The following is a 12,472-nucleotide window of genomic DNA, read 5'->3' on the forward strand; positions in this document are numbered from 1 at the left end:
TTCAAAAGCCCGGAGCTCAGGAAAACTAAACAACGTGAGGGAAATGAGCACGTGAAGAGCCTTTCTCTGTACCAAAGCCTGCGACAGAGTATCAAGGAGGCTCCTCGAGGGATGCACAGGAATTTGATAAGCATCAAGGGATGGGGGCACCTGGGGCAGAGGCACAGGGTGGGGGTCAGGTGAGGAGAGTGGCTTCATCAGTGGTCAGTAGGTCAACAGTCCAGAGGAGCAGGTTCATGGGGCCGAGTGGTCAGACAAGAGCTTGGAGAAAAAAGCAATGAGAGGGTGAGAACAGGGGCAGGCACCTAAGCCGAACTCATTTTAGAGTGATCAAGATGAATGGGCTGGGAGGACCTGGTGCCAGAATAGGAGGTGGCCTTCCAGGCCTGTGAGGCCAGGGCTGAGGAGGATGAGCCAGAAGCCTGGTGGGCAGACCAGGACTGCTTACCGGCTCAGACTCGAGTTGTGGGCTCCTAGCCAAGTGACTCGACCACCTAAGCCTTAGTTTCCTTAAGTGGGGAAAACAATAACCTACATTTTTGGATTGCTGTGATGATCAAATAACATTCAAAAAGCCCCTAGACTGGTGCCTTCTAATAGCTTCCTGTTGTATGTTTAAAAACAAAAGCCAAATTCTTCACCACAACATACAAGGTCTTCAGAGCTGGCCTCTGCCTACCTCTCCCACCTCATTCTGTGAGGCCCTCTCCTGTCCACTGTGCTACAGCCTTTCTGGCCTTTCTGGCCCTGGAATATGCTGAGCAATTTCTGCTTCAGGGCCCTTGTTCTTGCTGCTCCCTTTGCCTGACATCTCTTTCCTCAGATCTCTGTATAGCCAGCTCCCTCTCTTCTCTTAGTCTGCAACTGAAAGGTCCCCTCTTTAAAGTTGTCTTCTCTGACCACAGAAGTAGATCCCCCACATCTATTATCAAATCTGGTTTGTTTCCATCATATAATATATAGAGATTTGTTTATGGTCTCTGGTCTCTACTAGAGTAGCCCCATGTGGGTGGGACCTATCTGTATTATTCATTGTATCCCCAGCACCTGCAGTAGTGCCTGGCATGTAATAGGTGTTCAATAAATGTTGCAGAATGAATGAATGGATGGGCGAATGAACATCCAGGTGAATTTTATCTCCTTGAGTTAGTCCCTTGAGGTACTTTTGGTATTAATTCTGTTATTTAATATATTTCCTCTCATTCTCAGCCTCATGTCATTTACCATTTGGACAGATCTGCCTCATTTTCACATCTTTACTCCAGTCATTAATAAACATGTTTAACAGGACAGAGTCCTGGGCCACATGATTGGAGATTTCTCTCCTAGAATCATCAATCAAATAACAAGTCTCTTTTTGGTGTAGTTGTTTAACCAACTATAATCCACTTAAATGTCCTTATATCCAGCTTTATTTAATTCTCTTGTTCAGTGGGGAAGATGTTTTTATACTTGCACACTCAAAGAATCAAATGTACTGTGCAGGTTGAGAGAGAGGTTGCTTAAGAACATCCTGTGTAAAACACTCTTAAGGCTTTTACCCAAAATAAAATCCGTATGAGTAAGCAATGTGTTGTGACTGCCACAAAACAGTGCAAAGGGTGAATTAATAGAAGTACAGTACCTAGAAAAGTGTAGGTTTCAGTTTATGCTTTTCTCTAAACTGGAAAGATAATAATTAAAATACTTTTGTGGGTGTCATACAGAAATAAAACGAAATTAGAGGAAAATTACAATAATAATAAAACTATTAAAACTACAGTATATGATATCATAGGAGCTGGGATAGTTAGCCTAGACAAGATACATAGGAAACATGATAATTGCTAGTCTTCTCTAACCACTTTCACAGTGGCTATAGAGATGGTGCTCAAAAGAGTAGAAGAATCAGTGAGTACAGGAAGAAAGATTTCAACTCTAATGAAGAAAGGGCTTACTAAACCAAAAATGTATGAGGTGGCTGAGGAGATCTCTAAAAATGTTCAAATATATGGTGGAAGATGGTTGGCATTAATGTCATGGGGGAGAGACAAACATCAGACGTCTGGCTGGTCTAGATGTTCTTCTTTGCCCTGACTCCCAAATTCAATAATTCTCTGACTCATTCCATTTGTATGCACTAAATTTGCTGTATTCACATCACGCTGGAAAAGGTTTGTTTTATTTGCATTATCCTAGAAAAGTTCTCCTTCCTATTTTCTTTTTACTTTCTTTATTAAATCTTTATGGTGCTTAAATCAGATTTTTTCCATACCTTTGCCACTTCTTCCTCACTTTCATCGTGGAGTCTTTCCAGTTCTTCAAGATCCAGACCAAATTCTTGTTGCTCTAATTTTGCAATATTATCTACTGCTTCATTTTCTTCCATCATGTCCAGAATCTGAATTTTCCAATAGTAAAGGATGGAGACAAGCAAAGAATTAAACTTTAAAGGGATGGTTTTCTGAGTCTCTTGAGACAGAAACCAATAAAAAAAAAAGATACTCTGTGTATCTAAATGTAACTATCAAATAAAGCATTAGGTAATAGGCTTACTTAGGTTTTAAGATTTAATCCATAAAAACTCATTCATCTAAAAACAACAAAAATATGTAATGCTATTAAGGAATTACTAATATTTAGGTGTGCTAGTAGTATTATTATTAAGAATTTTCAGAGTTCTTATCTTTTAGACACATATACTTAAATAATTAAAGGTGAAATGATATGACATCTGGGGTCTTTTTCAAAACAATCAGGGGAGAGGATAGTGGATGGTGTATAGAGGCAAAAATATTGGTGATTAGATTTATTATATTATTATTCCCTCCACTTTTATATATATTTGAACATTTCTATAATAAAAATCTTTAAAAGTTTATAGCTTCAAAAAAATTCAGTGACAAAGGGCACACATTACAACATATATGACAAAATATTAATATCTTCAAAATATAAAGAGCCCTTACAAATAAACAAAAACAACAAAGACAATATGAGAGAAAAAAATGAGGACTTCAGTTTCAAAATTGACTGAGAATGGGCTTTACAATCTTCCTTTCTTGCCCCAATCCATAAAATTAAGAGGAAAAAAAGTGTATAATAAATCAATAAATCCAACACTGCAATTAAGAGGGGGAAGAAAAGGATCCTTCAATAGCATGGAAACTCTAAAGTCTGAAGGATGAAAATCAGTTGGATCTGAATGATGTATCATGGCCCCATGGGTCCCCAGGACAGAGCTCAGCAAAAGGTAGACTGGAACACCTGCTGAAGTCAGATCTCCTACACATCTTCTTCCCAAGCTTGCTGAACTGGTGTAGTGAAATTATAATAGGGAATTTCAATTATAAAGAGTGAGAGAGTGGCATGGACTTATATATACTACCAAATGTAAAATAGATAGCTAGTGGGAAGCAGCCGCATAGCACAGGGAGATCGGCTCGGTGCTTTGTGACCGCCTGGAGGGGTGGGATAGGGAGGGTGGGAGGGAGGGAGACGCAAGAGGGAAGAGGTATGGGAACATATGTATATATATAACTGATTCACTTTGTTATAAAGGAGAAACTAACACACCATTGTAAAGCAATTATACTCCAATAAAGATGTAAAAAAAAAAAAAAGAAAAAAATAATGAAAAAGCACAGAGCAAAAAAAAAAGAAAAAAAAGAGAGAATTCAGCAAGGTGGTCATATATAAAATTAGTAACATTCATATCCAGTAGTATCCAATTAGAAAATGTTATAGAAAATATTTCACTCACAAAAGACCTCACAAGAGATGTATACAAAGTCACTTTTAGACTATAAAACTTCACTAAAGAACTTGTTAAAAATGTGAATAAAGATATATATTTAATTATATGTAATATATAATATATAAGATTTATATATTTTATAAATATATACAATATATATGTATTAAATTTCAGAGATGGCAAATAAATTCTTCACCAAATCACACTGTAAGTAGTTATTCTCAATTAAAATCAAATCAGAGATTTTTACAGAGCTCAACAAGCTAATTTTAAAATTCAGATGAAAAAGTAAGTGTGCCTAAAGAGGCCAACATTTTCTGAAAGTGAAGAGCGAAGGGAGAATTACTTTCAAGATATAAAAACATTTTATAAAGCTATAGCAATTAAAATAGTTTGGAATTGGCTAAGGAAAAGATCCATGCTCAATATCAGAACATAGAGTGTCTAGAAATAATTCCGTATTCATGGGAATCCAGGGATTGATGAAGGAGGCACTGCAAATCAGCGGGAAAAGGACGGTATATTCAATAAAAAGCATTGGTGAAATGTGCTACTTATTTGAAAAAATAAAGTTAGATCTATACCTCATATCCACTCACAAAAGTAAATTACAGGTGAAATAAAGGAGTATCAGGAGAAATACGTGAGATTTGGAAGCCTTTAAAAATCATGCACATAAAGCAAAAGCTATAAATGATCAATGCACTCGGATAATAATTTTAAACTTTTGCATTTAAAAAGGTACAGTATAGGGACTTCCCAGGTGGCGCAGTGGTTAAGAATCCGCCTGCCAGTGCAGGGGACACGGGTTTGAGCCCTGGTCCGGGAGGATCCCACATGTCACGGAGCAACTGAGCCCGTGCGCCACAACTACTGAGCCTGCACTCTACAGACAGCGAGCCACAACTACTGAGCCCACCTGCCACAACTACTGAAGTCCGTGCGCCTAGAGCCCGTGCTCCACAACAAAAGAAACCACCGCGATGAGAAGCCTGCGGACCACAATGAAGAGCAGCCCCGGCTCGCCACAACTAGAGAAAGCCTGCGCACAGCAACAAAGACCCAACGCAGCCAAAATAAATACATTTATATAAAAAATAAATATAATAAATAAATTAAAAGGCGCAGTATAAAAGTTGAGACAAAACAGAAAATATTTGTAGTATATTGGGCTGAACCATATAAAACAGCAATCTCATGTGGTGCAACCTAATAATAAGGGCTACCTCCAGATTTGCCCAATGCACGTCTCCGTGCTCTTTTCCTCTTCCAGCTGAGTGGGATGAGATCAAGCAAGGCAACCTTAGAAGCCATGTGCTAGAGACAGCAGAGTCTCTGTCAGCTTGGGTCTCTGAATGACTGCATGGAACAGAGCAGCTGCTGACCTGAACACCTACCCAGAATTATTATATAACGCTAATTATATAAAGAAATATAAGTTAAAAATAAAAATAAAGAACTTCTACAATCAACAAGAAAAAGACCAGCAACCCGATAGAAAAATTGGCAAAGGACATGAACAGGGAATTTATAGAAGAGGAAATTCAGTCTTCAGAGTTATGAAAAGATGTTCAGCCTCATTAGTAATCAGGAAAACAAAAATTAAGCGGAGGAAATTACCAAAGAAATAATTAAAGAACATTTCCCAGACCTGAAAGAGAAAGGTTTCTTGTTAAAAGTGCTCCAGTGCCTAGCACATGAAAGAGACAAGAAAGCCCAAACAAGCTAGGGTCCTGGTATGAAACAGAATGACACACTCAAATGGCATAAATGGGGAGAGGGACCTTTAAAACAGATTTGGCATGGAAAGGGAAATCAGCAATGCATGATAAAGCATCTCAAGCGAGCAACCACGGGAAGCTATCACCACTCCCAGGTCTGAAAGGCAAGGATGGGAAGTGGTTACTAGAACCTGGGGAGATCAGTAGCTGTAGGAGAGGGCTAGCAGTCACTGCCAACTCATAACATCACAGAGAGGAAACTGGAGAAATAAAGACACTGACCTTGTCTTCTCCTGCCCCTCGATCGTCTGCTGATGCCACTCACTGTCTAAACCCAAACAGAAGACAGAGGCAAGAGAGCTCACTGATGCCATCCACAGAGGCCAGCCTCTTGGGGCTAGGAGCAGGGTGAAAAAGGGTGAAGAGTATGTCTGCACCAGCAAATCAAGAATATCCATCAAAGGTATGAAGGTGCATATTGTAAAATTTCCAAACACCAGAGAAAAAGAAAGGATCCTGTAAGTTTCCAGAGATAAAAATCTGGTTACCTAGAGAACTGGGAATCAAAAAGATATTGAGGGCTTCCCTGGTGGCGCAGTGGTTGAGATTCCGCCTGCTGATGGAGGGGACACGGGTTCGTGCCCCGGTCCGGGAAGATCCCACATGCCACGGAGCGGCTGGGCCCGTGAGCCATGGTCGCTGAGCCTGCGCGTCCGGAGCCTGTGCTCTGCAACGGAAGAGGCCACAACAGTGGGAGGTCCGTGTACCACACACACACACACACACACACACACACACACACACAAAAAAGATATTGACTTCTCTAAAGCAAACACTGAAAGCTAAAAGACAATGGAGCAAGTCTTCAAAATTCTGAGGGTAAATCATTGTATTTGAGAAAAACCACGTCTCAAAAAATGTACCTCCTATGTACCCTTTCTCAAGAACAGAGTCAAAGCATTGTACACCTCTAGGGGGCAGGCATCACTCACACTGTATTACATTTGAATGACACTAGCACAGCTGCATGATAAATGACGTTCCCAAGTATGGGCCTGCACAGCAGTCCTGCTTAGAAAGCTACTGGAAGATGCACACCAAGAAGACAAAGAAAAACACACAGGACTCTGGAAACAGGGGCTCTAACTCAGGAGGCAGGTGAGACAATTTCCCAGGAAGATGGACAAGAGAAGTCCCTAGAACAGCAGCTGTGTGCCTGGTCTAGAGAGCAAGGTGCGTAGACTAGTGCTGGAACATAGAAAGCTCTAGAAGGGAGGTCTCACACACACACACAAAAAAATTCACTGACAGATTGATTACCTCAGGTATCTAGCATTTTGAGAGAGTTTGAATAGAAAGGCTTAATCTGAAACAAAGGCAATTGTTAATTCCAGGAAAAATAAAGTTGTAAAAATGGAAATGTAGTCATAATATACCATGTGGCTCAGCTCTGAAGAATATTTATATAACTATAATAGTGTACCTCCTGAGCATTGATTTATGTGCATACAGTAGTGGTGGAGGGTGTAAAAGAACCTGAGCACTCATCTTCCATACCAGAAAGCCCACAGCGAGGGTCAAAATAGAAATATCAAGAAATAGCAGTATTAAGCAGACCATTACACAGGTGGAGGTAAATATCCAAACAAAAAGGCTGAAAGAACTGAAAACATTTACCTCAGGACTGCAGGAATCATAGTGAAGAAAAGTAGAGCAGGTGCTGCTAGAAAAAACATTTTTTAAAATTTATTATTTATTTTTGGTTGCATTGGGTCTTTGTGGCTGTGCGCGGGCTTTCTCTAGTTGCGGCGAGCAGGGGCTGCTCTTCGTTGCCGTGCGCAGGCTTCTCACTGCGGTGGCTTCTCTTGTTGCGGAGCACGGGTTCTAGGCACACGGGCTTCAGTAGTTGTGGCTCGCGGGCTCTAGAGCGCAGGCTCAGTAGTTGTGACGCACGGGCTTAGTTGCTCCGCAGCATGTGGGATCTTCCCAGACCAGGGCTCGAACCCGTGTCCCCTGCACTGGCAGGCGGGTTCTTAACCACTGTGCTACCAGGGAAGCCCCAAAAACATTATTTTTAATTATGTAACTCTGTATTATTTAATTTGTAAAAATGTAAATGTATAACTTTGACAAAAATAAGTATTAAAGACAGTATTTGGGGAAGACAGGAAGAAAACCACTGTTTATATGTTGTATGGTATGATAAAAATTATACCCTATTAAAGTGCCCAAGAAAACTAAGCTTACAGGCAGAGAAAAAAATGGGGTGTAGTGTCTCATGCTGGGTTGAACAAAATAAAGTTCAAAATGTAATTTTAGACGGAGGGCCAAATGTATTAGTATATGGAATCACAACACTTACAGTTTTAGCAAGTGCTTTGATTCCTCTTTTTATCTCTTTCCTTTTGTTGGAAAACAGTTTAACCTCGTTTTTGATGGCCTGGAATGGAGAAAGTACATCATTTAAACAAGCAACAGGGACGATAGCGAGATGATAGATACATATGTACATACTTAGATACATAGATAGCACTTCCCTAGAAACAGAAATAAGGAAAAAATTAAAGACTAATAATATAAAGTGTACATGAAATAATACCACTGCAATACTTTGCTTAAATCTAAATTGCTACTATGTAAGTGGCCACTGAAGCAACTTGGAACTGAGGTCAATGATAAGGCCAACAGAAAGAAAATAATTTAGTGAAAAATTAAAGAACAGTTGATAACAGAAAACTAGTCTGCTATTTTATTGGGAACTTGAGTGAGACGAGATAAGCAAGCTAAATCCAGACACAGGCTGCCACCTATGTCACCTTTCTGCACATCAGAAGCCACAATGTCTCTTCTGTTGCGGGCCCACCCCTTTTATTTAAGCCTACCTTGCAGCATCCCCCCAAATGTACTTCAGCATGAGGTATGTTAGTTCATTCTTTGCTTTGGCCTACGTGGACACTTTTCTCGGGTTTCGTATTAGCCTAAGTATAGCACTTAAAGCTCACATAACTTTATCTAAAACACTGGGCCGTGTTTAGTGTGTTTACCTGCTTTCAGGGAAGGTACACTTATACCATGTAATGGTCTGCCAAGTAGTATCTCTTTCCACTTTCTAACTTTCCAAGGGGTTTCACAGGAAACTAATCTATTTGGCACCCCTACAAAGCATTATTTCAAACTTCTCTCGTGTTTTATAAATACCTCTTGGCTTTTTTGTTGTATCCAGGGTATTTCCACCGTATTGTCAACTTTGACTAATTCCTCTTGTAATGAGTCATCGCTTAACCTCACATTCTCATTTATCTTAGAAGAAGACAGACATATCTTAAATTAAAAATTCATCAAGTTCTCCTCCTACCCTACTTCATTTAATTGCTTTGAATCCCTCACTTGTTGCATTTTAAAATATACCACCAAACAATTTGCCTGCTCAAGATGTAATGTTTAGCTAATTTTATTCCTTCCATTCTGTGCTTATATCAGCCACACTTTTCACTGAGAAAGCAGCAATGATCAGACAGGTCACACGTTCACCAGATCACTCTTGGCCTTCTTCCTGTTACTGTAGACCAAATGCTGCTGCCTATCAAGGCCTGCCCCACCATTTGTGCTTAGGATCTTAATCTTTTCCTCCTTCTTGAAGGCTCTGCACTTAAAAAAATTTCCACCACCCTTCTGCATCATCCATTTCTGCCTTCTACTGAATCTTTCCCTACAGTATCTAAACATGCTCTGGAATCTCCTGTCCCAGGAAAGCTACTCTCCACTGACCACCACCTTCCCCTTTAGCTGCCACCCTATTTCTGTGCTCCCTTTGCAGCAAAAAATCTTCAAAGAGTTTGGAACATCACACTCTGCTGGTTCTCCTGCAACCACACTGGCTGCCCCTTCTCAATCTCCTTCGCCTCCCTGAATTCTTCTCCTGGAGTTCTAGAAGTTGCTCTATCTTGGTCCCCTTCTGTGTGTCACCATCCACTCTTCCATGATGATCTTACTCAGTTTTATGGCTTTAAACTCCATTCATATGCCCCTGACTCTCAAATCAACATCTCGAGTCCTGGACTCTCCCCAGAACATCTACACAATAGCGTACTTGGTATCTCGCTTGGATGTCTAACAGTATTCTCATGCTCAGTCCAGGGAACTGATTTTAGATCCCCTTCTTTCTCCCCACAGTGGCTCCTCTCCCCACAGTCTTCCCCTTCTCTGTGAGTGGTACCTTCTTCTACATAGCTCTTCAAGTAGAATATCTAGGAGTCATCCTTGAGTCCTTTCTTTCCCTTTCCCTCTATGTCCAATTCATCAGAAGTTCTGTCAGCTCTACCTCTGCAAACTGCCTGGAAACTACCACCTCTCCACAACACTCTTGCACCTCTATCACCGGTACCTAAGCCTTCTAACTCCTTCTCTGCTTCTACTCTTGTGCCCTACAGGAATCATTCTCCACACAGCGGAAGTAATCATTTCAAAAATGTAAATAAGATCTTGTAAATCCTCTGCTCAGAACACTTTAATAGGTTCTCATTACATGTAAAATTATGTCCAAATGCTACCTGCTTTACAAAGCCCTGCTTTCCCACCTCCAGGACCTTATCCCCTACCACTCTCTCCCTTGCTCACTTCAGCTGCACAGGCCTTTTTTAGGTCTTCAAACGTGCCAAGCTCTTTCTCCCTCTGCCCTGAGTGCTTGCCCCTCCCCCACATATTGGCACATTTCTTTTAAGTCAGATCACAGCCTTTCTCCGTGGAGGGGCTATTCCAGCCAAACACTATCACACCAAACCATTTTATTTGGTTTGGTAACAAAAATAGATTATTTGGTAACAAAATAGATCTTGTTACTACCTATTTTTTTCTTATTTATTTGATTATTTATCTCTCTCTGCTCACACCCAACCCCCAATTAGCATGTAAGCTCCATGAAAGCAGAAACTTTTCCTATCTTTTCATGCCTGTATCCCCCAGAGTCCAGCACTTTGTAGGCACTCGATAAATATTTGTTAAATGATTGAGTGAATAAATGTTCTCTGGCTAGACACATCCTAAATAATGTATGTGATGTAAAAGTATAGAGAGACTAGTTTGAACAAGCGCCAGAATTGTAGTAGATTTTTTTTTCAAGCAAGCCCAGACAGATCTTGTACTATGGTTTAAATGAGATCTGAAATGTGATATTTGTGTTGAGAAAGGCTGAATATTTTCTCTTAAATGTAGTGCATGCTCTTTTTGAAAATCATGAGGTAGCTGCATAATAAGGAATATTACTAAAATATCTGCTAAAATAAAACCACAAACTGAAAACTGATATCTGATTTAGGAAGGAAGGAAAAAAAGAAGGAAACAGGGACTTCCCTGGTGGTGCAGTGGTTAAGAATCTGCCTGCCAATGCAGGGGACAGGGGTTCAAGCTCTGGTCTGGGAAGATTCCACATGCCACGGAGCAACTAAGCCCCTGCGCCACAACTATTGAGCCTGTGTTCTAGAGCCTGCGAGCCACAACTACTGAGCCCGCATGCCACAACTCCTGAACCTGCACACCTAGAGCCCATGCTCTGCTACAAGAGAAGTCACCGCAATGAGAAGCCCGTGCACCACAAGGAATAGTAGCCCCCGCTCACCACAACTAGAGAAAGCCCGTCTGCACGCAGCAACGAAGACCAAACGTGGCCAAAATCAATCAATCAATAAATAAAATTAAAAAAAAAAAGAAGGAAAGAAAGGAGGGAGGGAGGAAGGAAGGAGAAAGAAAACTATAGTGAAACTCAACTGCATGTTCAGGTTCTGATCCCAAATCCAAGGAATCTTTTTTTGCTATACTTAAATAATCATTCTCCTCATCCATGGTGCTCCTCAGGTAAGTTGGAAGTTGCTGGCTATATTCAAGGATTTCATTGGCTAAGTTTCCTCCAAACTGCCTGTATTAATAAAAAAGAAAACACATAGGCTACAAAATCACAATTTGAAAAAGACACATTTAGCAGTATTATTTCCAGATACCTAACCATTTCTACGCAAAGAAATATGTGGATACTTCTCTGCAGTGCCCTGTAGATATTAGGACTCTGCTTCTTAAAGGACAGTACTTTCATGGGCTCCAGGACATGACAAACTTCTTGACCTCCCTGGGGTCATCTCTCTTCACACTGTCCCCATACCCTTACCCTGCATGCCCTCTGTATCCATCTGCCCCGGTCATTGCGCAGAAGAGCCACTGCTCTGGTTGAACCCTCAGAGATAGTAGGTGCTGTGCTGCTTCACATATATAACCACATTACCACATTCAGTCCTCATAGCCCCCACCCCACACTCAGGAAAGTATTATTACTTCCACTCAATACACCAGGGCATTTCAAACTTCAGGCACATCAGCATGGCCTGGAGGGTTTGTTATAACAGATTCCTGGGCCCCACCCATAGAGATTCTGATTCGAAAAGTCTGGATGAGGCCCAAGAATATGCATTTCTAACAAGCTCACAGGTGCTGCAGATTCCACCTTGAATAACATGGTTATAGATGATTTAGAGGGATTGTCAGATGCCTAAGGTCACAAGTGCTGGACCAAGTTTTCAAACTCAACTGTTTTTGAGTCAGAGGTCCATGAGATTAACTGCCAATGGATGGAAATGTCCTCACTGCCGTAAATAGGGCTCCAGCACATGTTTGCTGTTGCTTGAGATGCTATGTGATCCCTTACTACAAAGAATGCATTAGGATTTATATAGTGAGATACAGGTTAGCGTTTTATTCAGGATTCCACGTATAAAATGGGCATGATGATACAGTCAGTCGTCAAATGGGTCTTTGAAATAAGTGGTGACCAAAATTGCTATGATATAGAATCTCCATAATATGTAACATTTCACAGTGTCACTGAGATACGCCATGTTTTATTATTGTTTTGCTCACAGGAGGCACCGTGAAATTTTTGTGGAAATGAATTGCACATTGACTAGTGACGTGCATCGGCAGATCAAACAAGGTAACATTTCAAGTCCAGGGTGTCACCTTCATGTTCTCT

The 12,472-nt window shown here is 40.7% G+C and overlaps 1 protein-coding gene across 1 annotated transcript in view; it reads right to left on the reverse strand.

Moving 5' to 3' along the window:
- Window positions 1–12,472, reverse strand: part of CFAP43 (cilia and flagella associated protein 43) — a 102,693-nt gene that overhangs the window by 36,880 nt on the left and 53,341 nt on the right. The window contains exons 17-20 of the mRNA XM_022568835.3: window positions 11,221–11,368; window positions 8,656–8,757; window positions 7,820–7,897; window positions 2,255–2,380 (exon numbers count right to left, since the gene is read on the reverse strand). Coding sequence (XP_022424543.2) covers window positions 2,255–2,380; window positions 7,820–7,897; window positions 8,656–8,757; window positions 11,221–11,368 — 454 coding nt within the window. The remainder of the gene's footprint in view (window positions 1–2,254; window positions 2,381–7,819; window positions 7,898–8,655; window positions 8,758–11,220; window positions 11,369–12,472) is intronic.

This window comes from Delphinapterus leucas, chromosome 16 (genome assembly GCF_059928025.1).
Source record: "Delphinapterus leucas isolate spDelLeu-1000000601 "Yukka" chromosome 16, BTC_Dleu_Yukka2, whole genome shotgun sequence".
Lineage (NCBI taxonomy): Eukaryota > Metazoa > Chordata > Mammalia > Artiodactyla > Monodontidae > Delphinapterus > Delphinapterus leucas.